This window comes from Cannabis sativa, chromosome 9 (genome assembly GCF_029168945.1).
Source record: "Cannabis sativa cultivar Pink pepper isolate KNU-18-1 chromosome 9, ASM2916894v1, whole genome shotgun sequence".
Classification (NCBI taxonomy): Eukaryota; Viridiplantae; Streptophyta; class Magnoliopsida; order Rosales; family Cannabaceae; genus Cannabis; species Cannabis sativa.
In genome coordinates, this window is record NC_083609.1 from 2,093,391 (window position 1) to 2,119,468 (window position 26,078).

At 31.1% G+C, this 26,078-nt stretch overlaps 3 protein-coding genes across 5 annotated transcripts; 1 reads left to right on the forward strand and 2 right to left on the reverse strand.

Annotated features, from left to right (window-relative positions):
* Window positions 1-2,242: 2,242 nt before the first annotated feature.
* Window positions 2,243-5,234, reverse strand: LOC115724128 (probable voltage-gated potassium channel subunit beta). Of its 2 annotated transcripts, XM_030653596.2 has the most exons (4): window positions 4,386-5,234; window positions 3,203-3,346; window positions 2,773-2,937; window positions 2,243-2,672 (listed from the first exon to the last, which is right to left on the reverse strand). In XM_030653596.2, exons 1-4 carry the CDS (start codon window positions 4,947-4,949, stop codon window positions 2,559-2,561), a joined length of 987 nt encoding a protein of 328 aa, XP_030509456.1. In that variant the 5' UTR covers window positions 4,950-5,234; the 3' UTR covers window positions 2,243-2,558. The 2 variants fall into 2 exon arrangements, with proteins under 2 accessions (XP_030509456.1, XP_060959863.1); XM_061103880.1 differs by having other exon boundaries at window positions 2,243-2,937.
* A 6,089-nt stretch (window positions 5,235-11,323) lies between these two features.
* On the forward strand, window positions 11,324-21,406 carry LOC115724122 (uncharacterized). Its single transcript, XM_030653589.2, has 9 exons — window positions 11,324-12,009; window positions 12,684-13,788; window positions 13,880-14,155; window positions 14,233-15,378; window positions 15,480-16,292; window positions 17,017-17,642; window positions 18,542-18,620; window positions 18,697-20,043; window positions 20,548-21,406. Exons 1-9 carry the CDS (start codon window positions 11,534-11,536, stop codon window positions 21,220-21,222), a joined length of 6,543 nt encoding a protein of 2,180 aa, XP_030509449.2. The 5' UTR covers window positions 11,324-11,533; the 3' UTR covers window positions 21,223-21,406.
* LOC115724124 (purple acid phosphatase 23) lies at window positions 21,369-25,875 on the reverse strand. Of its 2 annotated transcripts, none has more exons than XM_030653592.2 (8): window positions 25,460-25,875; window positions 25,160-25,351; window positions 23,930-24,266; window positions 23,190-23,407; window positions 22,871-23,061; window positions 22,220-22,501; window positions 22,022-22,144; window positions 21,369-21,682 (listed from the first exon to the last, which is right to left on the reverse strand). In XM_030653592.2, the coding sequence occupies exons 1-8, from the start codon at window positions 25,728-25,730 to the stop codon at window positions 21,569-21,571; spliced, it is 1,728 nt and encodes a 575-aa protein (XP_030509452.2). In that variant the 5' UTR covers window positions 25,731-25,875; the 3' UTR covers window positions 21,369-21,568. The 2 variants fall into 2 exon arrangements, with proteins under 2 accessions (XP_030509452.2, XP_060959862.1); XM_061103879.1 differs by having other exon boundaries at window positions 25,160-25,340; window positions 25,460-25,684.
* Window positions 25,876-26,078: the final 203 nt, after the last annotated feature.

Sequence of the window (26,078 nt, forward strand, 5' to 3'; positions counted from 1 at the left end):
AAGTTGATTATGTTTCGCCTCTTCCTCGGAGAAAGACGATCAAACAATTCCCAATCATGGTCCTCGCGGATCAGATCATCCATATAATATACAAAAAGAAACTCCAGATATTTGGTATCCTTTTCTTTGAATGAGATCTCAATTCCAAATGGCTTTCATTAGATATCGCCCATAAGCATCTAAATTTCATTTTATCATTTATTAACTAAATATTAACTAAGAGATGAACCTAATCCAGAATATGAACCATAAAAGAAAATACCAAGTAAACCGATCACCAAAACACCAGTTACATTACCTATTATCCAAAGAGGAATCCTTCCAATAGTATCGGCCATTTGTCCTACTTTCCTCCACATTTCATCAGGTGGTGTTACATTGCTATACTGATGAAGTCTAAATTTGCAATGCTGATAGATTTGTGTAATTGTGTTCAATGATTGTTTCTTCTATTATACTAACCTTCTGGGTATCACATCACTTTCATATATATAATACCATATATTTTTCTAACCATATTTATGTCTTACATATTGTAGACCTCTATAGTTCACAAAATAAATCCCAACTTCTTAATTGCACTGTTAAGACCTCCAAAATCTAAAACCAGCTTACATTTGTAACGTCCCCGCTTCAAGCCTCCATTGGATCCTTACACCCACGGAATGAATGACTCTTATACACGAGTACGCCACTCTGGCTGATTTATGGACTGATGACTGACCCTACAAACCAACACGAGTGTTTCCAGCGTGCTTTGTCCTCACTCGCACGCTTCCTGAGAAAACTTCCAAGGAGGTCACCCATCCTTGAAATTGCTCCAGGCCAAGCACGCTTAACTGTGGAGTTCTTTCGAGATGGGCTACCGAAAAACAAGATGCACCTTGTTTATATAGGTAGTACCAATCAATCCATTTATGCTCTCTTCAACTGTGTAGTCCCATACCTGCACAGTCTCAGAATCATCCCATTTGACCTTCCCCAGGCGATGTGGGATTGCACAGCTTACCCAGTATTTCCCCTTACGGATCACAGGACTACTGACTGTCACATGAACCATCTTTGATAGTGGAATCGAGCTCTCAAATTCGAGGAGCAGCTCAAACGGAGACGTAGCCAATTTATTGGTGAACTTCGAGAAAATCTGGTGTATTCTAACTCTACTCTTTGTGATTTTATATGTGTGGTTGTGTATAGATCAGATCATTCTAGATCTAATCTTTGGTTTGTGTTTAATCTGGGATTTCTGGGGTTTTCTGGGTTGATTAAGGTCTAGCTTCGAGTTTCTCAAAGAGAAACTCTCTGCTAGGATTTCGAGCAAGACAAAGAGTGAGGGATTGAATGAGAAGGTTCTCGAATCCTTCTTTGGTTTTGTTCAAAGACAAAACGGAGTCGTTTTGACTCTGCTGACTTTGAAAAGTCAGGGATAGTGAAAGGTCTAAATTGACCTTGGTAAAATTGATTAGTTTATTTGTTGGTGTAGCGCAGAATATTAAAATACAATCTTAAATTTCCTACATTATCTAAGTGCTAAAAAAAAGTACTCAAATTTTGAGTTTCCCTTTACTATGTTAAAGTTGAATCCAAATAGAAAATCAAAACAATTGAGATAATTTGTATGCTTGAAAATTATTAGAGCAATCCCAATAGCTAGCTACTTTAAAAGGTGACATTAAATCAAACTATAGAATTGTGGCATTGAGATTTGAGATGCTTCACTTAGATAGCTTCTCTATTTAAAAGAACAAAATGATTAGTATACTTAACATCATCTCCACATTCAAGTTTCTTCAAATTTATTTATATTAATATTTTATTGTTTTCACATTACTTTGCTCTCTTTACAATATTTATAATATTTATTGTTTAATACTTTTATATATTTTTATTTGAAATTTTACATACTATACAAAAATTTTTGAACCCCAAACCCCGGGTATGTGAGATAATGTTTTAAAATTATATTTTACAAATATATATATTTTAAAATAGAAAACATTTTGATGTTTTGTTTTTCAACTCAGTTTTCAAAAAAAATGTTTTAAAAACAATTTCTAGTTTTAAAAAAGTAAAAATAAGTTATGAAGGTAAATAATTCGAAAGCCTTTCTACTCTATGACAATAATAAATCCACCTTAACTGATTAGGATTTTTTAAGGAATCTTTTACATTTTTTTACTAGAATAAAAAGGTGCAGTTGATATCTAATACAGAAGTAAACAAAGTCCAACACCCAAATCAATGAGACAAAAACAGATAAAAATTAAAATAGCAAATTATGATTCATTACAAGTACAGAGTTCAACATAGATCACTGCTCTCCACTATCAACATGTTCTTCTTTCTCAAAAACATAATACCTCAAAAGGGAAAGAAGAAAAACAAGAAAACACCATGAAATCGGAGGGACCAAAGCAAAGCAATGCGAAAAGAACAAAAGACCATACGGCATGACTAATAGAAATGGCATGAACATTCTATTTCCTACAGTGTTGGAAGAATGGAGCCTGCAATGTGCAGAAACAAAGGGGACTTGAATAAATATGATCATCACGCGTCTACCTGTACGATTCTGGGCGTTTCGGCTTGGTTTGTACGATGGCCTCGATCTTCTCCATCACAGCGGGAGTCAGCAAAGGGATCACGTCGACAGCTTTCATGTTCTCTTGAATCTGTGTAGAGAAAAGGGGAAGTTGTATGAGTGACTAAAGATTTCAAATTATATTGATGACTTGTGACAACAATGTTGTATAGATTAGATTCATAACAAACCTGAGATTCCTTTGTTGCACCCGTGATAACCGATGAGACATTGGGGTTTGCAGCACACCATGCAATTGCAAGTTGAGATAATGGAACACCTAGTTCATCAGCAATTGGCTTCAGACCATTGACCTTTTTCAGCACATCATCCACCAGTGACCTGTTGGCAAGATTCTATAAACAAGGCAACGATAATACATGTGAGCCCACAAGCCGAAATAGGAAATGCAATCAATACTGTACTTTTTAGGGTCATCTACCAACTAAACTTTGTAGGAATTGTATACTATTTTGATTAGGAGATGAATCCACACTAAATTTCAATAAGCAATAAATTCAGTGGCACCGAACAACAGACATCACATGATGCAACTTGTATAGCTTAAACAAAACAGGTATGAGAATTGACACAAAATGCACAAAGTCAATCGAATATTACTTTGTAGTTCTCCAATGCAAATCGGCTGTCAGGAGGTATAGTGCCCTTGTTGTATTTTCCAGTGAGCACTCCAGAAGCGAGCGGACTCCAAGTGGTGAGACCAATGCCATAGTTGGTGTAGATAGGGAGGAACTCAGACTCAACCTGCATCCATAAAGCATAAGACACAACAAATTCTAATTAAATCTCATTTCATGCCTAAACAAGACCAATATCCATAAAGCATAAGACAACAAATTCTAATTAGATCTCATTTCATGCCTAAACAAGACCAATATTTTACATTCATTGTTAGGAAAACAGTAAAAGAAGCTATGAAATATGTTAACAACTCTAATAGAATGGTCAGAATTAATCATGTCTTTCAAATTCCTAACAGTCCTGTAAGAGTCTCAAAAAGCAGATCAAATATGAAATCATCAAATAAAACAGCACTAATCCAATGGGTACCATCATAAAGTTTGATTCAAATGAAGAACTTCAGCATCAAAACAAAACAAATCACACCAACATCCCCTTTCACCCAATAAATAACTATGTCCCATAAAAACAAATGATTTATTCAATTATCGCACACTAAGAACAATAGAACAGTTTCATAACTGGATCAAGGACAAGTTTGCCCCTTTTTACAAAACTACATAACCAAATCAAAAATACCCCAATTCCCAGTTACAGAAAAAGAACGAAAATATAAGAAAAATAGTACTCTCATATGAATACAGAACAAAAAAATACAAATAATCTAAAAAAACCCCAATTCATATTTTTATAAAAAAGTACAAAATTTATTATCTTCATCATCATCAGGGTCCAAAAAAAACCTCCCATATACCGAAAAAAATCCTAAATGTACATAAAAAACCAAATAAGTACACAAGAAAAACTCACAAAACAGGAAACCCATTTCAAATTGTCATAAAAAAAATGTATATATATATATATATATAAAAGAATACTAATAATCTAAGAACCCTAATTCACATTCTTGTAAAACAAAAAACCGAAATTTATTATCTTCATCATCATCATCAGGGTCCAAAATAAATCCCATATACCGAAAAAACCAAAAAAGTACATAAAAAAGAAACCCACTTCAAATTTCCCGAAATGAATGTATTTCTATACATATATATATATATATATAAAAAGCATTAAGAAAGAAATTGAAGAAATGGCTGACCTTATGCCTGGACAACAAATTATACTCAGGTTGCTCAACAACAGGACCAACGAGATCCAATCTATTAGCGATCCCCCAAGCTTCAGTGATCTGCTGAGCAGACCACTCACTAGTACCCCAATAGAAAGCCCAACCCTTATCAATAACATAATTCATAGCTCGAACAGTTTCCTCAATCGGAGTCGAGGTATCAGGGCGATGACAGTAAAGAATATCAACATATTCCATATCCAATCTCTTAAGCGAAGCTTTAGTCCCTTCAACGATATGTTTCCTCGATAAACCCTTATCGTTAGGGCCAGGTCCACCCCAGAAGATCTTGGTGGAGACGACGATGTCTGAACGGCGCCAACCGAGCTCCCTTATGGCTTGACCCATGATCTCCTCGGCTCGGCCATTGGCGTAGACCTCGGCGTTGTCGAAGAAGTTAACTCCGTGGTCACGGCAGCACTGGAGAAGGGATTTGGCTTCTTTGACGTCGAGTTGGTTCCCGAAACTTACCCATGCTCCGTATGAAAGCTGGCTCACTTTCAGACCGGAGCTTCCCAGGTTCTTGTACTGCATAGCTGATCCAATCTCTCTCTCTCCTCTCTCTCTGGTTTGCTCTGTTTTCTCCGATTTGAAGAAGAAAAGCAAAAATGGTGGAAAAAGTTTTGATTCTATTTTTAGTACTTATAATTATCTAAATTACTTTCTTGCCTTCGAATTTTGTTTTATTTATAAATTGGTCCTCCAATTATGACTTTAATCTCTCTTTAGCCCTTAATGCTTTCTTTCAAGTTTGATATATGGATTATAGGGGTATTATATGTGGGATGAGATTATTCACCGGATTAATATCATTTTGAATTTTCTAAAAATTATTGTTTGGATTATTTATATTGTTAAATGATAAAATAGACCTATTTTAAAAAATAGATCATTTTGATAAATTTTTTTTAATATAACTAACTTGAAGATAATTACTATTACGAATAAATATAAAAAAAAAAAAAAACACGTAACTAGATTCGTCATAACAAAATTAGTACATCTAGATTAAATTATTATTAAACTTATTTTAACAAAAAATCAATTTAGAGTACTATTTAATATTATTTTAAAAAATATAATATTTAATTTATCATTTAACAAAATAAAATATCTCATCAATAATTTTTACAAAACACAAGGTCCAAAATCGTATTAAACTTATTCACAAATACTGAAAAGAACTAAATATTTTTTTTATTATTATTAAACAAAACAATATATTTTTATAAATATTATAAATATAGATAATTTTTTAATATACATTAAATTTAATTGAATTGAATTGATTTTTAATTAAATTTTAAAATTGACATTCAATAACTAATCTAATCTAATAATAATCTAATTTTTAACATTCAATCTAATTTAATTGTAATTGAATATCTAAATTTTTACAATTAAATTGATTCGGTTGAATTGGATTGAATTGAATTTTTTTTTTTTATTATTTAAGCGTTTATATATTACAACATGTTTTATCTGGAACTCGAATCCAGGACCTCCAACACTCACACACCCACCTATGGCCACTTGAGCTAGCTCCAAGTGTGGATTGAATTGAATTTTGTCCACCCTAATTATTGCTATGGTGGTTTTTGATGGCATCAATATCATCAGGGGTTAGTTGAGGGAAAATGGTCTTGTTGGAAAGTTGCTGTATTCGTTGATTGTAATTTTCACTGGATTCCTAGGAACTTTAGTACCCCATCCTTTAGGGATTTAACACACCCTTTTGTTTTTTTTGTTTTTTTTGAAACACACCCTTTTGTTTTAGTTATAATGAAGTTTCTTCTTTACCAAATAATAATAATAATTAGGGGTGTTTATTTGACCACATTCAATGTATTTTAAATCTTTCTAGATTCAATATAATTATATATTAAATGTTAGATTTTATCACTCGATTCGATCAAATTAATATGGATGTTAGATTGTATTGATTCTATCCGTTAGATATATTCCATGTATATCTATTGATTTAATTCGTATTTATCTAATATTTATTGGATCGTATCGAATTCATTCAATGTTTTAGATCCATCTATTGGATTGAACTGGATCTATCTAATTCAAAAAAAAAATTAATATTAATTTACATATATACATATATATATTTTTACGTATAATAACATAAAATTTAATCACTCATTCAAAATAAAAATATTAATTAGTTCGATTGAATGTTGGCTGTATTGGATTTTTAGGCACCACATCCAACATCCGATTCGACCAATCTAATACTAAAAAATAACATCCAATTTGATCCGATCACAATTAGATATCCAATATTTAGCAATCAATTGTAATTGAATTCGGTAAGTTGTCATTAGATTAGATCGATTTATAGAGACCCCCAATAATAATAATTTAAGAGTTTTATAAGCTAAAAAATAACTATTAAAAGTAGGGATGGACAGGATTCAATCCAATCAAATTTAATTGAACTAATCTAATTCAATCCAATTACAATAAATTGAATATCTAATTACAATTAGATTAGATTGGATGTTAAAAGTTAGATTTTAATTGGATTAAACTGATTATTAAATGTCAATCTCAAAATTTTTCTAAAAATCGATCTTATCTAATTACATCAAATGCATATTAAAAAAATTATTTATATTTATTTATATATAATAAAAAATATTTTAATTATATTTGTTTTTGTTTTTTTTTTAATTGTAATACTTTGTTGTCTTGTCTATTTGATTTTATTTTATTAGTTGCTAGTATTGTAACGTAGTATTAAATTTAAATTAAAGTTTATTTATAGTTTTATTTTTAGGTATTTTTTTCTTCATATTTTTAAATTAATATTAAAAATTAAATGTGTAATTAAATATTTAAATAAAAACCAATTCAATCTAATTAGTAATTGAATTATAATAAATTTTAAGATCTAATTGGATTAGATCGGATAATGATTTTTTAAATTTAATTGCTAATTGAATTAGATTAAATCAGATTAAAATAAAAAAAAAATATATTAGATTAAATGTCCAACCCTAATTGAAAGATAGCACAAAAGAGCAACACCTTTTAAATGATTAATTGTTATTATATAATAAATATTAAATTAAAATAATTAATTACATTAAGTGGTGGTGCTAAATATTATTAATGTCCATCTTTATCCAAAACTGAAAAATATGTTGAAAATAAGACAAAAATGCAATTTTGATTTTTTATAAGGGTTTAAAAGTGAATTATCCAAAATTGAATGATTGGCGTTGGAAATCACGTGGAGTTTGAGAGAGATAATACAACGTAGCTTTTTCTGAACCAAAAGACACATGTATCTCTCTCTACATCACTGAGTTTGACTACGTGGCTTCTTCTATGATCGACACGTGGTATAAGTTTATTAGAACATTTTTAAGAGTTAATAACATGTTTAATAATAAGTAATAAGAATCAATCGTAATCGTAAGATAATCATTCCCTTACATTTGTTTACTTACATTATTAAAATTAGGAAAAAGAGAACTTAATTAAATAAGGGAGAACTTCCCCTACTAATTTTGTAAGGAATGTCATTAAAGGTAACGGATTTTAATTATTTTTATTTTATTTTTTAATATTAAATATATAATGACAATTTTGTCCTTTAAAATATATCTTACAAAATAACTACAATATAATATAGTTTAATTCAAAAGGGCTAGTCAATTTAAGCATTCTGATTACATTTCTTAATAAAGTAAACACGATAAATCACAACTATTCCATTTCCAAAAAAATTAGTAAACGACATATTACAAATGTTGATTCCGATTATTTTTCATTTATTCTGTTTACATTTTTCCATTAATTTATTCCAATTCTGAATACTGTACAGTAAATGTGCATACTTTCACATCACTTACAAATATATTATTTTATTTTATTTTTCTTTTACATTATTTTTGGTATTTTTTTATTCTAAAATAATCAATAATAAAAATTATAAAAAAATATTATATTATTATTTAATATATATTAAATATTTTTTTTTTATTTTATAACAAAATAATAACAATAAAATAAGAAAGAAAAGATGTAAAAGATGCTATAGTATGGTATTCTTTTGTGGTATTCTTTTTTATTTCAATGGTAAGTATCAATCAAAAAATATTAAATATATATATATATATATATATTATTAAGTATCTCCATTGGAGATGCTCTTTAAGAGATGGAAAAAATGAGAAATGAGAATCAGTGTCAATTTGTCGTATCTCTATTAGTACAATTAAATATTAGGTCTCATAAAATTAGGCCCAACTTCAGGTATAGGTAGGCTAGGCCTGTGCCAGAGGCCACTTAACTCAAGGACCCAAAAAAAATTTATCCCCTTTTAAAATTATACATTTTCTTTATTTATTTTAAAAAAATACTATTTTTTTTTTCTAAATAAAGGCCTAAAAATATTTTTTTATCTATGACCCATTAAATTTCAGGATCAACCCTGGATATAACTTAAGATAATAATAACTTTTAAAAAATATTGTTAACTAATCGTAAAACATTACCCCTAAATGGTGCTAGATACTATTGGTGTCTAATAGTAATACTTTAGAGAAAGAGAAATGCTACAAGACACAAGTGGTGTTTAACACAATTCTCAATGTCATATTACTATATCGAGTCTCATATAACTTAAGATAATAACTTTTAAAAATATTGCTAACTAATGAAGTGGTGTTAAGTAGCACCGTGTCCAATAACAATGCTTCTAAGAAGAATAAGAACATTAGTAATTTAGGCACCAATAATATTTAGCACTATCTAAATACGACATCTTGTAATTAGTTAGTGATATTATATAAAAATTAATATATTAAATTATGTAAAACTTAATATTTAATTGTTATTAGATACTAATAGTGCCTAACACTTTTTATAAGTAGCGGCGTACGATTAGTTAGTAATATTCTTTTAATTTTTTTTTTTTGTTGTATGTTATATGAAATTTAATATTTAATTATAATAATAATAATAAAAAAAAGGTGCTTGACATTAATTTTGTTTTTTTTATCAATACTCTACTAATAAAGTGTCTTTTAACATTTTTAGAAAATATTTGTAAGCTTGTGGCGGTGTGATATACAAGTGGTACTATATTCTTTTATTATTATTATTATTATTATTATTATTATTTAAATACACTTGGTACAATATTCGAAAGAACTGCAACTTGTTTTTTTTTATTATTATTTATTTAATTTAATATAATTTTCTTGGTTTTTTGTATGAGATATCATTAAAAAAAGAAAATCAATAATGAAAGAGTGTAGTTGAATTGAATGAAGTTGCTTTTGCTTTTTCCACTTTGTTATTTTTGAGGTTTAATTTAAACTTGAAGAAAAAGACTTATATAGCCAATTTATTAGGGGTAAAAACGGAAAATAAACAAAAACAACAATCCACATACTTACAATACATGACATGCCTTCAATTGAAACTTAAAACTATTTTGATGTATTTTTTAGAATAATTATTTAATTATTCATTTTATTGTTTTTTTTAATACTTACAAATGTACATCTGGTTTGGTCCATGTGTGTTTTCATTTGGTGGGTCCAAGATTAGGTGTCACGTGGAGTTGCACGTGACACCTCACATTCAATTTGGTAGAGGTATAAAAAATGAAAAAAAAAAATTATTTTAGTACATTTTAATAACAAATCTCACATATTTAATTTAGTAATTTATTTAAAATAATAACTAATTATAAAATATATTGCATTTTATAGTATATTATATTAAACTGTATTTTATATTATATTTTTAATAAAATTATAAGTGATATCAATGAACTTTTAAATATATAATATTTTAATAGAAATTAAAATTTAATATAATATTATGATAAAAAAATATAATTTAAAATAATATAAAAATAAACCCTAAATCAAATAGCCATGCTCAACATAAAATCATAATATATCACTAGTTTTGGATGGAGTGGTAGGAGAAAGCCTAAGTACTCTTGTAAATATGAATAAATATGGATGTATATTGTTAATTTTATTTTTGACATATTTAATTGATAAAAATATTTTGTATTTATTATGTATATATTACATATATTATTTGATTTAACTATTAAAAGTATATTTGATGACTAATTTTTTTATTTTGGGAAAGTTGAACAAATACGTTATGTTATTTATTGTGATAAATTAAATCTAGTTGTCACTCAAATAGCCTTTATATACATAAGCCAAATATTCTGTATATTTGAGATATTACTAATAATCTTATCTTTAGGCATGACCTATCACATATAAAAACTTTGTATTTTTATTTTTCTATATTTTTATTCTTTGCTAATTTTCTATTTTGTAGTTACAAAATCATGATCTATAACTATAAAAATATATGTTTCAATACCAACTTTATTATTTCACAATTAATGAAATAATATGTTAGTAACTATAAAATACAGAATTGAAACTATAAAAAACTCATATAATTTAGTGATTATTCTATTAATTGTATATTTAAAAAAATAGCATGAATTCAAAACTTATTCTAAATGGATTTTTTTTTTATCTTGGTGGGTAGGCTCTAGGCACAGATTAAGGCCGACACTAGGTATAAGCAGGCTAAACCCATGTTTAGGGGTCACATTTGTTCAGAGCCTAAAATAAAAAATGAAAGACATTATTTTACTTTTACTCAAATAAAATTGAATGTATTGTAAACAACAAATATTCACAGCTAATTAGTTAAGATGTATGACACATTAGACTTGAGCAGACCTGCCTTAATCCAGGACCAATCAAAAAAGGACAAATGGACGGTCCTAAGCACTTGCTTTATTGAAAATATGTTAATATTACAGAATATTTCATTTTTCTCTTTAGAAGATATATCAACGTGATTATAATCTATACAATATCTTAATTGTTAGATGGACATATAATACATATATTAAAATTTCCACATTATGTGCTTCTTTTTTTCTTTCTTTCTTTCTTTTCTACACTTTTTAAAAAGCTTAAAGCATTAAGCTTTACAGCATCACTGTCCATTATGAGGATTAATTGAACTTTTCACACCTAAAATTTTTTGTATATGAAGCTGAATATTAATGGGAATTAATACATAAGAGTGTTGTTTTTATTATCATGGCTTCAATGAAGGAATCATGGAAGTTTGATGTGTTCCTCAGCTTTAGAGGTGAAGACACAAGAAAGAGCTTTACTGATCATTTGTACAGTGCTTTGGAAAAGAAGGGAATTCATACTTTTAGAGATGATGATAAGCTCAAGAGAGGGAACAGCATTGCTCCTGAGCTATTGAAAGCAATCGAAGAATCGAGATTTGCCGTTGTTGTTTTCTCACCAAACTATGCCTTCTCAAAATGGTGTTTGGAGGAGGTTTCAAAGATTACAGATTGCAGACACAAAATGGGACAGATTGTTTTTCCGGTTTTTTATCATGTGGATCCGTCGCATGTTAGAAAGCAAACAGGTCTTTTCGGGGAGGCCTTTGCTAAGCATGATGATGAATCTTTGAAAGATCATAGTTTTGAGAAGGTGAAGAAGTGGAGAACATCTCTTTTTGAGATAGCTAATCTCTCTGGATGGGATTTGAAAGAGAGGTACTAAGTTTCTTGTTAGTTTAAAGAAGTAAATTTCTTATTTTACTTAATTTTCTACTCAAAAGTCAACATTATCTTATTAGTTTACTTACATATGATGTTTGTTTTGTATATAGTATTAGCTCTGTTTTGGTTTTTGCTCCAACTTCTTTCATTGTTTGTGGCTAACAATTAATTATAAGGAGTTTCTTTGGTGATCCTTTCCTCTCCTGCTCGAGTCCCTCTTCTTTTAGGGATTCGAGAGGGACTCAAGCAGGAGATAAGAGAAAGGTAAAGAGAAAAAAGACGGAAAGCAATGGTGCTTCCGAGCTCTAAAGAAATTCACCTAATTGTAACAATTGTTGGTTCCTTTTCCTCTCATGTTTCCTTTTATTTAGGAAAAGCACTAGAAAAATTCTCATACAATTTAATATCAGGTCTACTTATTTTACGTTAATAATAAGTATAGAAAATTGTTAATCATTTATAGAGTGTCACTTTATTGTGATGTTAGGTGTCATAGTGCCTAATACCAATACTCGGGGAAGTCCTATGCTCCCTCACTCGCTTTCTTTCTCATGCTTAAGGAGAGAAATAAAGAGAAAAGAGAGAGGGAGCATGGTGATTCTTATGTTAGAAAGAGCACTAGAGAAATTCTCTTACTTATATAACATTTTTTTTTCTTTTTTTCTCAGGCCTGAGTCAGAAGTTATTGATGAGATTGTTAAAGAAATCTTTACCTTATTGAATAGCTCATCATTGAGTAGTTGTGTAAGTGATGGGGAGTTAGTTGGAATGAGTTCTCGAACGGAAAAACTGTTGTCGTGCTTGGACACCGAGGCATCTGATGTTCGTGCAATAGGAATATGGGGGATGGGCGGGATTGGAAAAACCACGCTTGCTCAAGAAGCTTTTAGAAAGATTAAACATAAGTTCGATGCAAGTTGCTTCATTGACAATGTTAGAGAGGAGTCTGAGAGGCACGGCCTTCGCCATTTGCAAGAGAAACTTTACTACTTCTTGCTTGAAAGCGAGGCAAAAGTAGAGTTTGTTCGAACGGGAGTCCATGTTTTGAGAGACAGACTTCGTTGTAAAAAAGTACTTATTGTTCTTGATGATGTTGATAAGTTAGACCAAATAGAAGCTTTAGCTGGAAAAGGTGACTTTGGTGGCAAAGGGAGTAGAATCATTGTAACAACAAGAGACAAGCAATGGTTGAAAAGGTTTGGAGAAAATAATGTTTATGTATATGAGATTGATAAGTTGTCTAAGGAAGAATCTCTTAGGCTTTTTTGCAAGAAAGCCTTCAAGAATAACCACCCTGCAGATGAATTTATAGAGAAAACTAACAAGGTTGTGAAATATGCTGATGGACTTCCTTTGGCTCTTCAAGTTTTGGGGTCTTTTTTGTTTGAAAGAAGTGAGGAAGAATGGTCAAGTGCATTAGAAAGACTTGGGAAATATCCTGAAAATGACATTTTTGGTCCTCTCAAAGTAAGTTTTGATGGATTAAAGCATTCAGAGAAGAAAATGTTTTTGGATATTGCTTGTTTTTTCAAGGGAGAGAGCGAAATTCGGGTGAAAAAGATTTTAGAATGCTGCGAATGCTATCCGGGTATCGATTTAAAAGTATTGACAGAAAAATCTATGGTAACTATTGTTGGTGACAAAATATGGATGCATGATCTCTTACAAGAATTAGCTAAGCAAATTGTAAGTGAAGAATCTCCTCAAGAGCCCGGGAAGCGCAGCAGGCTTTTCCTTCATAGGGATGTTCATGAAATACTCGATAAGAACTCAGTAAGAGATCATAATCACAAACATGAATACTTACATTTCTTTTCTTTTGAAATAAAGCTTTGAAACTCATATTATGGCTTGTAAAACTCAGGGAACAAAAGCTGTTGAAGGCATCTTTTTCGTATCGCCTAAACAAGAAGAAATTCTTTTGAATGATGACCCATTCTTGAACATGTGTAAGCTAAGATTGTTGAAGATTTCTAATGTCAAAATTTCTGGTTATCTTGGATATCTTTCTCATGAGTTGAGACTTTTGGAATGGCATAGATATCCTTTGACATCTATGCCATCAAGTTTCAAACCCGAAAATCTTGTTGAACTCAACATGTCAAACAGTTGCATTAAAGAACTATGGAACCAAAACATGGTAAGAAAATTCAAATTTGTGTTGGTTAATATCTAATTATCTCTACACTCTACTTAATGATTTTTTTTTTTCAATAGGTACTAGAAAAGTTAACATTGATCAATCTTAGCAACTGTCACAACTTGACCAAGACTCCAAATTTCAACACAACCCCAAATCTTGAAAAATTGATTCTTGCAGGCTGCAAAAAACTATCAATGATTCACTCATCCATTGGATTTCTCAAGAGACTTGTTTTACTGAATCTAAAAGATTGTGAATCAATCAAAACACTCATCAATGAGATGAGCTTAGAATCTCTCAAGACATTAATTCTTTCGGGATGTTCAAGGCTCAACAAATTTCCAGAGATTGTGGGAAAAAACAACATGAAAGAGTTAACACAACTTCATTTGAATGGGACAGCCATAACCGAATTACCAGACTCAATCAAGTTCTTGAGTGGCCTCACTTTGTTGAATCTTAAAGATTTTAAAAAACTTGAGAGTCTTCCACACAACATTTGTAGTAGTTTGATTAATCTTACAACTCTTAACATCTCAGGCTGTTCATGTCTTGACCACTTGCCCGAAAATCTTGGTAGTTTGGAGTGTTTGGAAGAGCTTTATGCAAGTAAAACCGCCATAAGACAAGTACCTTCCTCAATCACACAACTAAAGAGCCTAAAGCAATTATCTTTTCGCGGATGCAGTGACATCATCATGTCGGGTAACAAGCTATGGTTCTCCCTCATTTGTAGTTGTTTGTTTCATGTAACAACAACAAAACAAGAAGGCTCTGAATCCGTCGGGGGCTTGATGTTACCTAACTCATTTTCGGGTTTAGTCTCTTTGAAATCATTAGATTTAAGCAAATGCAATCTACAAGAAGAAGATATACCGGACGATTTTTGGGAGTTGAGATCATTAGAGCTACTTGATTTGAGTGAGAACAATTTTAAGAGCTTACCAAGTAAAATGTTTGAACTTTCTAAGCTGAGAGAACTTAGATTGAATGGTTGTGACAATCTTCAATCATTGCCAATAGTTTCTCCTAGTGTCAAATATGTCCATGCTCGTGATTGTACTCAACTAAAAGATCTAGATGGAACTATTGTATGGACAACATCTAATGGTTTTTGTGTTATAGATTTTCGAAAATCGAAGTTGGGTACAGAAGGCAAAGAATACAGAGTTGGAGTATCAAGAGAACATTTTTACCCCCTACTTCATACATCATGTGAGGTAAATTAATTCATATATTGGAGTTTAGCTGCAATTATCTTCTTTTATATTTTTTTGTTCATATATAATTTGTTAATTTATTACTATTTCATATATAATAGGATGATATTTATAGAGGAGAAGCATTTGGAAATGTTCTTTCCCAAGCTACAATTCCTTATTGGTGCAGTTACTCAAGTAGTGAATCTTTTGTTACAATTCAACTACCACCAGATTTGAATAATCATATCATGAGTACATGGATGGGACTTGCCTTATGTATTGTTTTCCAAGTACAAGAAAAACAAGAAAATAATACTAACAATTCAACAAGGTATAGTTGTCATTTTACAACAGAGGAAGATTTCATTGAAATTCCTCTTGGTATTTTCAATGTGAAAGAACACAACAATAGTTGTGTTTGTAAATATATACCAAGAGAATCTTTTGAAGGGCTTTTGGATAAAGCAAGTCATGTTGTAGCTTCTATAAAATTGATTAATAGTACTACTAATTGTGTGAGTGTGAAAATGTGTGGGGCACAATTAATTTATGAGAAAAATGTGAAAGAGTTTGTGAGAGACTTGTATCCTATGCCTAATGATGTACAAAGTTATGTTACTCATTGTCAAGAATTGGTTGATGATGTTACTAAAAATCCATCTGTTGGTGAGATTGAATCTATGACAAGGGAACGAACTATGATTGACAAGATTGAATCTGTTGTTAAGCAAGTTTCGGGTGAAGAAAGAACTAATTTGAATGAGTCATCAAGTCATTGTGAAGCGGAACAACAACTGGCTACTTCATCGAATCGATTCTTGCTTCGAGTACATGATTCAGTAGGGTTATGTAGTGAACAAGAATGCAAAAGTATGCCTCACAACGCGGAGTTGAGAATGAAACTTCATTCATTGCTTTCGAGACTTTTTCAGGTAAATAAGTTAGTACTATATGCATAATTTTTTTGTCTTTGTACTTTGGATTTTTAATACAAGCGACATGCATAAACAATGGTATTTTAATACATAAATTCATAACCAAATCTTGTTATATGAGTACATGAATGAGAAAACTTAAGATATGTTTCCATAGATTTTTGTCAAATCAAATAAGAAAGATCATAATGTTAAGAGCAAAAACACTAATTTAAATCCATAGTTGGATATTGAACAAGTATTCTCTCAATGAGGGAATAACCTCTTGTTTAGCTAAGCTAATTGTACATTATAGAATGAAAAATTACTATGGAGAGTGTTTAGGTAATAGGTAGGCTAAGTTTGTACTTAAGGCCCACCTAGTCTAAGGGTCCAAAAAATTCACCTTTGAAATATACACATATTGTTTTTACTGATTTTGAAAATACTGGGGCATACCACTAAAATTCAGGATCAACCCTATTTTATTTTTGGATTTCTAGCTCTAAATTAGACTAATTTTTATTATTCTTTAACACTTCGAAAAGAAATTCTATTTTCATTTTAGCAATAAAAGGAAGGCCAGAAGTTTGCCAAACAAAAGTCACATTAAATTGAATCCCGAAAACTTATAGTAATCGATTACTTTATAATAGCATGATACATTATACATAATAGATAATGTAATTTTAATTGAAAACTTACTTCTTTTTCTTTTTGTGATGATGCAACATTAATACAGAAAAACAATGCAGCTAAGTTCGATTTCGGATGCATTTTCCCTCTAGAAGCTATTTTGCCTTGGTTCGCGTATCAATGTGTTGGACGCCAAATCTTTTGTTGTCTTTCTCCAAACTTATTGGAGAACAAGAAATGGTTAGGATTCGGTCTCTATGTTATGTTTCGTACTAAAAACATTGATAATAATTTGGTCACAAAATCATCATCTTCTTCTTCACTTGTTGTTCATTTACGTATGGAGCCAAGTGGGATGCAACACAAGACTCAATTTCTCATCAAACAAGATTATTTAGTACAACAACAACAACAACATGGTCTTGTTGTACTCAATGTGCCACGTGTCCATTTCATAGAAATGTTGAGTAAGAATGGTGGTGGTTGTGGTGGGTATGTTAGTGCTTTGTTTGCCATCTCAGATAATCAATTTGAGATTGAAATTTGTGGGATTCGTAAAGTGTACGAGAATGATGTGGAAAATTTTGTCCAAACAATTATTGACTGCACCATGCAGAGTCCACGTGTACATCATGAGATTTATTGTCAAATATTTGAAGACATGGAGAAGAAGGTTTTTCATGAAGAAGAAAAGGCTTTTGATTTGGGTTACTATTATTCAGTTTTACCAAGGTTAGTTTTAGTCAATATTGTCTTTTCTTTCTTCACTAATTCATATAAATATATTAGAAAATAGAAATATTTACTGCTAAAATACCCAAGTTATTAAGTTTGTAAGTACCTAAGTTATTATTTAGCGATAAAATTAATATATTTGTAGCACTTAAATACTTAAGTTATATTTTTAATCCTTAGGTCTACTTATATGGCATGAAGTTTCGTTGTAGAGAAAAGAGAAAAAAAAAACAACTTAAGTACTTAAGTACTTAAGTGCTACAAACTTAATATTTAAGTACTTTCGTCGCTAAAAAATAACTTGAGAACTTAAGTACTACAAACCTAATAACTTTTAAGTACTTTCTCGACTAATTCATATAAATATATTGTTAAGTAGATGTTTTACTTTTGTCACTATTAGTAAGAACAGACTTTGTTTTTGGTACGAAGAGAAATTATAACTCAAAAGAGTTATAATTTTCGAGAAATCATGAAAAATTTACGATACTGAAATTAAATTTTTAAAAAATAAATGGAACGCTTACGTCTTGAATAGAATTTGTCTGTGTACCGCAAATGATCAATGCACGTCTACTAATAGAGGCAAAAATAACAATGCCCCAACTTAAAAAACTTATTATGGATTCGTTTAGTACGTCGTATTATACCGTATTGTATATTGTATAGTGATATTGTATTTTATGCAATATATTTATGTAAAACTACATATGGTATTAACTTTTATAGACACCTAAATATATAATATTTTAGTAGAAATTAAAATTTAACATAGTAATATAAAATTATAATATATAACCCAATACAATTCAACAATATGATCTAATACAGCATAATAAACGAGCCCTCATAAATAAATCTTATTCTAAAGTGAATTTTGATGTGGAGTTTTGTAGGGAGCATCAACAAGTAGAAGAAATGGATAGTATTTCAACTATGAGCAGCAGTCAATATTTCATTACAAAATATTATCAGGTCTTTTCACTCTCTATCTCTATTTTGTGTTTATGAGTAATATTTTCATTACAAAATATGTATATATATTTTGCAGAGCTTTGACCAAATGTTGAAGTACAATTCATGCTTTCCTTCAATTGAAATTCCAAACTTGTTTGAGCATCAAAACAATAATCCTTCAATTGAAATCCAAGTATCCACAAGCACAGAGAAACAATGGATTGGATTAGCATTGTGTGCTTATTTTTCAGTTGAAGAAGAAGAAGAAGAGTCTTATCAAAACAATTCTCCATTCCTTCATTGTCATTTGGAAACTAATGAAGGTTTTCTAGAGTCTCTTCACTCTTACCAAACCACAAATGAAGAAACCAAGTGGTTATCTCATGTGGGTGGATTCATTTGGTTATCTTACATACCAATTGGATCATTCTCAGAACAGCTTATCACATTCATTGAAGCTTCATTTGTAAGTGAAAGCTCTTACTTGTTGGTCAAGAAATGTGCAATCCATTTGGTTTATGATCAACAAGAATTTGAGCAAACCATACTCTATTCCTTGATGAATTGTGGTCTAATGGAAGAAGAAACACTTGTAGATTTCGATGAATCTGTTTTCGACAACTCAACAAACTCGAAAGAATCAGAACCTAGTTATATTCTTCTAAACATAGAAGCTCAAACTCCAATCAAGGAATCTAATTCAATGGAAGAATGGATAGTAAAGTTGGAGATTTTTCTTCATAAGTACTTGAATCTTTCTGTGATAATAAGGCTTAGTATTGCAGATGGTGAAATTTCATACATACCTTGCTTTCATCCTTATTTCGGATTTAACTTTTGTTTCGCTAGAAAGAACATATTAGACTGGTTTAAACATCAGACTCATGAGTCCAAGCTGAGAATGCAAATACCACAAAATCTATATGATGATGAAAATTGGAGAGGGGTTATGGTATGTGCTGCATTTTCTGTTATTGAACATCCCGGTACTACTGTCTTCGACACAATTCATTCTGTTCCCTTTAAGGATTTTCACCTTGTGTGCGATTTCAACTTGGGGGAAGAGAACACATGTCTAAGGGTTAAACCTGTTCGCTACAAGAAAGATATTTTCAAGTGGTTAGTTCTTCGCGGTTTCATTTGGTTAGTGTACATTCCCCATACTGCATTTACGAAATCTTTGAATGAAGTAAGGTATGTCGAGGCTAAAATGCATAGCTTCGATTGCCATGGCTTGGCGGTTCAGAGGTGTGGAATGCGCCTTCTTTATCAACATGAGGTGAAAGAGTTTAAACAAGAAATAGTCAAGTGTGTGAGCTCCTTCTTTGATGATTTGGATCCCATACTTCTACATATGAGAGATGAGAAGATGAAGAAATCCCCTGATTTCAACAGCATTGCTCAATGGAATCAAAGAACTGATGTTGAGCTATTAGTAGTAGTAAGAACACTTCAATTTTAAGAATTTTAAGTAAACATCTTTGGAAAATTCTATGGTGTATCCCAAAAACGAAGTGCACCGATACATACCCTATCTATTCTGGGATTCAGGAGAATTTTTTAGTCTAATTTTTTTCATGGTTGTGTAGGTTATAGTTATTTAAAACATTCTGCAAAATTTTGAGAAATTCAAAAAAAAAAAAAAATTAATGTGCTAGAAACAAGGTTCGAACCGTCTATTGCATGCATGCCTCATTTATTTTATACAACATACAAGACCATGAAAAAAAATTATTCTGAATTTCTCAAAATTTTACAAAATGCCTTAAATAACTACAAATTACACGACCATGAAAAAAAAAAATTGACTAAAAAATTTTCCTAGATGCCGAAACAATAAGGGGTGCATTGGTGTACCTTTTTTTCAGGGTGCATCGCAGAAGCTTCCAACATCTTTTTCCACTCTCTCATAAGGCTAATTGTTTTGTATTTTTCTTTTTTACAGGATTTTCATCATAATACCATATTTAACTCATGTTTCACTTCAACTGAAATTCTTGAGTGGTTTAGGAATTATACAATAGGCCCTTCAGTCAAACTTGAGCTGCCTACTTCTACTACTCTATTGTCAGATGAAAATTGGCTTGGATTAGCATTATGTGCATACTTTACTGATCTTGATCCTCATCATCCAAACATAGGAGAATGTTCTTCTCCTCACCATCTTATTTGTCAGTTACAAACTGATAGAGGCAATTTAGAACATCCTCATGTTCACCGAACAACCAATGAAGAATTCAGATATTTAGACCACGAAGGCCGATTCATTTGGCTTTCCTACATACCAAGAGGGTGGTTTTCGGATGAGCAGCAGCAGCTAAATGATTGCAGTGTCATCGAGGCTTCATTTGCGAGTGATAGTGGAAGAAGCTTGCGAGTGGAAAAATGCGGCCTCTGCCTTTTGTTTCGACATCAAGAGGATGAGTTTAAGAGAACAATTGCTCATTGCATGAAATCATCATCACAAAATGAAGATCTTGTTTGTTCAATGCCTCACAATGGTTGTGAGGCAAGTACTAGTAGCTGCAGCAGCACTACTAAGGTGGATTCTCACCCGAAAAGATCAGAAACACCTAATCCTACAAGTGTTAAAGGTAAGGAGAAGCTTGTTTCCGAATAATATAAGGATATAATTCTTGATCAACCTCTCTTGTTATCATTAAAAGGGCTTGCAAGTCTGTAATTCTCAATCAACTTCTTGACTTTAAGCATAGTTATCTTAACATTTTTTTGTTATTATTTTAGGTCCTAATTAAGTATGAATTGTTAGGGAAAATTACATAGTAATACACCATTTATTATTGTATAGGCTGGAAAATATCCCAATGAATAACATCAAAAACAGAAATAAAAACATTGAACAGAGAAAGAATGAAAAATTAGACACACCAAAGGGAATATAGATTTGCCATAATGGGAAGGAGAGAAATTTCCAATGAAAGAAAGGTTCTGAAATTAGTAAGGCTTTATACATGATTATAACATTTGTAACAGAGAAGATAAGTGAGGAAGCTCACCAGAGAATGGCAGTAATTCACAGACAATGTAGGTAATGAGTTAGTAGTAGTGACTGATGGGGGCTGTTCCAATTGAACAAGTTTAAGTAAGAAATCAATGGACATGTGAAGTTTTTCAAGACTTTATTCAAAACAAGAGTTTACTGGTCTAAGATAAATTCTTATTATGTAACTATGTCTAATTGTTATGCCTTAATATTAGTCTAACCAATAACAGTAATTAGGATTATAGAAGCTCAGTTTTCAAACTCTTATTGGCTGAGATTGAATGTCTTTAAGTGAGCTAAGATAATAGTCCTAAAGGGTTAGCTAAAGAAACATTTATGAAGAAAAACAATGAGTAATATGTATATTACAAGATCTTGTTATTTAAAAGGGTCAATGCCAAAACTAATAACTTACTTTTAAAGCTTTAGAACACAATTCAGGCTGTCGAACGATGTATATTTGATCACCGCGACTCTCTTCCTTATAAATATCTTGATTTCTATGCCAAGTCCATAATGCATATGTAGAATTTACTACCTGCACAAAAGAAAAGATTTCAATGAAGAACTACTTCAAATCACCAAATTGGTTCAAATGAAACTTAGAATGTACCTCAAGTATTCCATGACCAAAGCTGCTTTCTCTGAAAGCACTCCATTCAGGCTGTTTGTTCCAACAGAACTTGCCTTTGGCTGGACCTGAAGTAAAGTTCAAGTGACATACACCTCCATATTCCGGTATGTTATCGCTTGCTGATGGACATTTTTTGGGGTCATCAGCATGGTCAACATCAACTTTCTCAATGTTACCACCATCTCCAACAGTTATGTAAACAGGACCACATGGATCCAAAGTATAGTTAAATACTCTGTTCATTCTCTCATAAGCATGTACCTGAAAAGTAAGCAGCAGGTAACTAATTCATCCAAATCTGAGTATAATTTTTAAGGAAATGAATATCCCAAATTTTAGAATGCCACTCAGACACATAACACCTAAAAAAACATTTAGTTGTTTTAAGGATTTCCAGCGTAGTTCTTCTAAATTTCGAATAGTCTATTCATTCTAGTTCCTACTACTTTTAGTCAAAGTGATTAATTAGAATTAAACTTGTGAACTCTTAATTTTCATCGAGAATTTTAATTGATTTCTCGTTACTGCTCATAAGATAAGTAATAGGTAGGATGATAGGATTTCTCATTACACGGCTACCGAGCTGACATGATATGTAAGTTGGAGAAAACAGAATAAGATTCAGCTTACATGACCAGAGAAAACTATATCAACATTATATTGATATAGAAGTGCTTCCATTTCCTGCCTCATGCATTCAAACTCCTGATAGTGAGAAGCATAACTGTTGTACCAAGGTGGATGCCATGCAGCTACGAGCCATGGGGTCACAGACCGATCCACTTTAACGAGATCTTTCTTCAACCAAGCATACTGAGCCCCTAAAACAGACATTTAAATGGAAGCTACTTCTTGTATAAACACTAGTTCAAACTTCTATAGTACTGATAACAACAAAGCTAAAACTATTAACATCAAAGATTTTGTAAAAGAAGAGTGTTTAAGTTACCAGTGGCATTGTAGTCAACATATGCTCCTAACATAATAAAATGTATTCCTCCAGCATCAAAAGAGTAGTAAAATTTGCTTTTAGAACCACTCTCTTCTGAGGGTACTGCAAATCTAGTTTCATATGACTTGAAAGTGATTCCAGAAACTTGAGGTTCAATCTCGTGGTTTCCTTCGATAACCATCATAGGAATTCTCGAAATTAAAGGCTCCATGAACCTGAAATTCCATTACATGAATGTTAGATAGAGAGATCACATTTCTTTACACTTGTTCTTATCAATTCACCTTAATTTCCTACTGTTTTGACATATATTGCTTGTCACTTTTGGTAGTATCTTTACATACTCAAAAGGGGATCTTCCCTTTTGATTAACTGTAATGAGCATATCAACAAATTACTCTCCTCTGCTAAGTAACAAGAAATGTTTGTGTCAACATTTATGTTTAGCTAAAATGAAAATTAAGAGAGTCCCACAGGCTAATTTGTCAGTTACTTTTTAGATGGAACCCCATAAATCTTACCATACACAAAACTCTATCCTACTTTTCAACTACACTTCCACATTCTTAACGAGTATCAAATCCTAACCTACTTTCTCAACCACACTTCTACATAACAAAAACAAAATCCGAAAAGTAGAAAATTTAATCAAGGTGTAATATATCACCATAGTATTAAAGTCATGCCATCTTGGTTTTTAAATTATCTCACTTTATTAAGATTCTTAGAAAGGTTACCTTCCCCACCCATCCCAACGGGGTTGATATGTCTCTCGAATAGGAGCGTCTGGAAAGGCGCATGAGAAGCATGGTGCTCCTTTGCCACCAGTTGTACGATACTGATTGGCATAGCTTAAGTCTCCCACCATTAAAATCATTGAGGGATTGTTTTGAACCAAATGATCAATAGTTGTGGTAGTATTGCTAGTCAGTCCCAAATCTCCAACAACAGCTATCCGGTTAGGATATGCATTCGGGCTAGGCTTTGGCAAAGTTTCAAACATGTGTTCTTCACTCAAAGCTGGAATAGAGCTATCCCCACACTTGTAAAAATATTTAGTTCCTGGTTCAAGGCCTACAACAGAAGAAAGATAAGTACCCTTTTATCTCTTTCCTTTCACTAATCATCTATTAGGTGTTCAAACAATCTCAAGCTCTAACTCTAACACATATCATGAACTGAAACCAGTTCAAAAGAAAAGAACCAAATTTTCATTGCTAGCTGTTTAGAAAGAGATAAGAATTTGTGACCATATCAGTTAGGTAATGAGTGATTTCAAGGGTTTGAACAAGGAAAATTTCATGTATACACAGTTCTTCAAAGCATTGAAAGATCAGTAAAGCATAAATTACTATTACTTGATTATTAACCATGAAAAGGAAAAACACATCTTTTGAATAATGTAGTAAACTAACCATAACTATAATTTGAAATTGAACAATACTTTGGTATCCTAAGCCCAAATTTAGTAAACAAATTGTATCTTAACTAATTTGCGGCATAAATATTTAAGTTTAACTCTCAATTGCAGATAAATACTTAATTTTAATTTTTTGACAGCACTAATACCCAAGTTATATTCTAGAAATTCTGTAAGTATCTAATCGTGAAGTGTCAAATCAATGACTATGTGGTAGTCCCTGATTGGTTCAGGTTATTAAAGTTCTATTTTTTATGTATTATAAAATTTAAATATACCAATAAAAAAATAACTTGACACTTAACGGAAATTTTTAAAAATATAACTTAGGTATTATTATCTGCAACCGAGAGTTAAACTGAACTATTTACGCCACAAATTACTCTTGTATCAATATCAATAAACTACCTGTTCTGTGATAAGTAATTTAAACTGAATTTAAAACACATATAACTAATGCTTTTCGTTTATATTGATTAAATTTAAGTTCATTCAGAGTCTGAAAATCTATAAAACACTGGTTTAAAAAACAAGAACAAGAATGTACCTTCAAGTTTGACATGGTGAATAATCCCAGAGGTATAATTTAGTAGCCCTTGAAATGGATACAATTGACTGTAAACAGTAGAAACCCCTTTCTGTACATTTGAATAGTTTTCACTTCTTTTGCCATACCATACTTCACTGGCAACCAATGAAGGATCAATGGGTGTCACATTCAAACCAATCTGTGCATCCCCTGACCAAATTCAAACAAAACCCACTTCACCAAATTACCTATATACATATATATACATATTAATAAATACATAAAAGGCAAAATAGAGAAGTAGTAATAGTAGTGTACCAGTGACCCAAGAAACCCAAATGGAAGTTGGAGAAGAAGACAATGCAATAGCAATCTGTTCTGGGAAATTTGAGGTAACATTTTTCATCAACCTGGGATGATTCATGGGCAAATCATCACTACCCCTTCTAAGTGATGAATCAAACTGTTGTGTAATGGGCTCAAATGGGCCTTCCAAAGTTGTGGGAATATGGGCTTTAGTCATCATCATCATCATCATCACCATTGTCAAAATAATGCTTAGCTGAATCCATAATAAATTGGGATCCATAAACTTGAATTGTTTATGATGATGATGATTTAATTTGCTAACATGAAATAAAACCCAGTTGTAGAAAAAGCTTAATTAAAATTTGGACTTGTATTGGTATCTTTGTAATGAAAATGGAATATGCTACAACATAATTTTACTTTTTTTTTTTTTAATAATAATAATATGAATTTTCAAATGTTTTTTTAAGGTTATATAGCTTAGTTATGCTCAATATATGGAGAAAGACAAAGTAGAGGTCAACAAACATTGTCTTGGACAAAATATGAACACAAGTTCAATCTTATTACTCAAAACTATTTTTTAAAATTTGGAACTAATGATAAAACATAGTGGAATAGCTTTCTG

What these genes read in the sequence shown, in the direction of transcription:
- LOC115724128 (XM_061103880.1), bottom strand. Translation starts at nt 4,949, where the DNA reads ATGCAGTACAAGAACCTGGGAAGCTCCGGTCTGAAAGTGAGCCAGCTT. An exon ending in ATTTGTTGTCCAGGCATAAG is followed by an intron (nt 3,347 to 4,385) that starts GTCAGCCATTTC and finishes TTATGGATGCAG; the next exon opens with GTTGAGTCTGAGTTCCTCCC. An exon ending in TTGCATTGGAGAACTACAAA is followed by an intron (nt 2,938 to 3,202) that starts GTAATATTCGAT and finishes CCTTGTTTATAG; the next exon opens with AATCTTGCCAACAGGTCACT.
- LOC115724122 (XM_030653589.2), top strand. Translation starts at nt 11,534, where the DNA reads ATGGCTTCAATGAAGGAATCATGGAAGTTTGATGTGTTCCTCAGCTTT. An exon ending in AAATACTCGATAAGAACTCA is followed by an intron (nt 13,789 to 13,879) that starts GTAAGAGATCAT and finishes TGTAAAACTCAG; the next exon opens with GGAACAAAAGCTGTTGAAGG. An exon ending in AACTATGGAACCAAAACATG is followed by an intron (nt 14,156 to 14,232) that starts GTAAGAAAATTC and finishes TTTTTTCAATAG; the next exon opens with GTACTAGAAAAGTTAACATT.
- LOC115724124 (XM_030653592.2), bottom strand. Translation starts at nt 25,730, where the DNA reads ATGGATCCCAATTTATTATGGATTCAGCTAAGCATTATTTTGACAATG. An exon ending in TTGGGTTTCTTGGGTCACTG is followed by an intron (nt 25,352 to 25,459) that starts GTACACTACTAT and finishes GAATTTGGTCAG; the next exon opens with GGGATGCACAGATTGGTTTG. An exon ending in TGTGTTCTAAAGCTTTAAAA is followed by an intron (nt 21,683 to 22,021) that starts GTAAGTTATTAG and finishes CAATTGGAACAG; the next exon opens with CCCCCATCAGTCACTACTAC.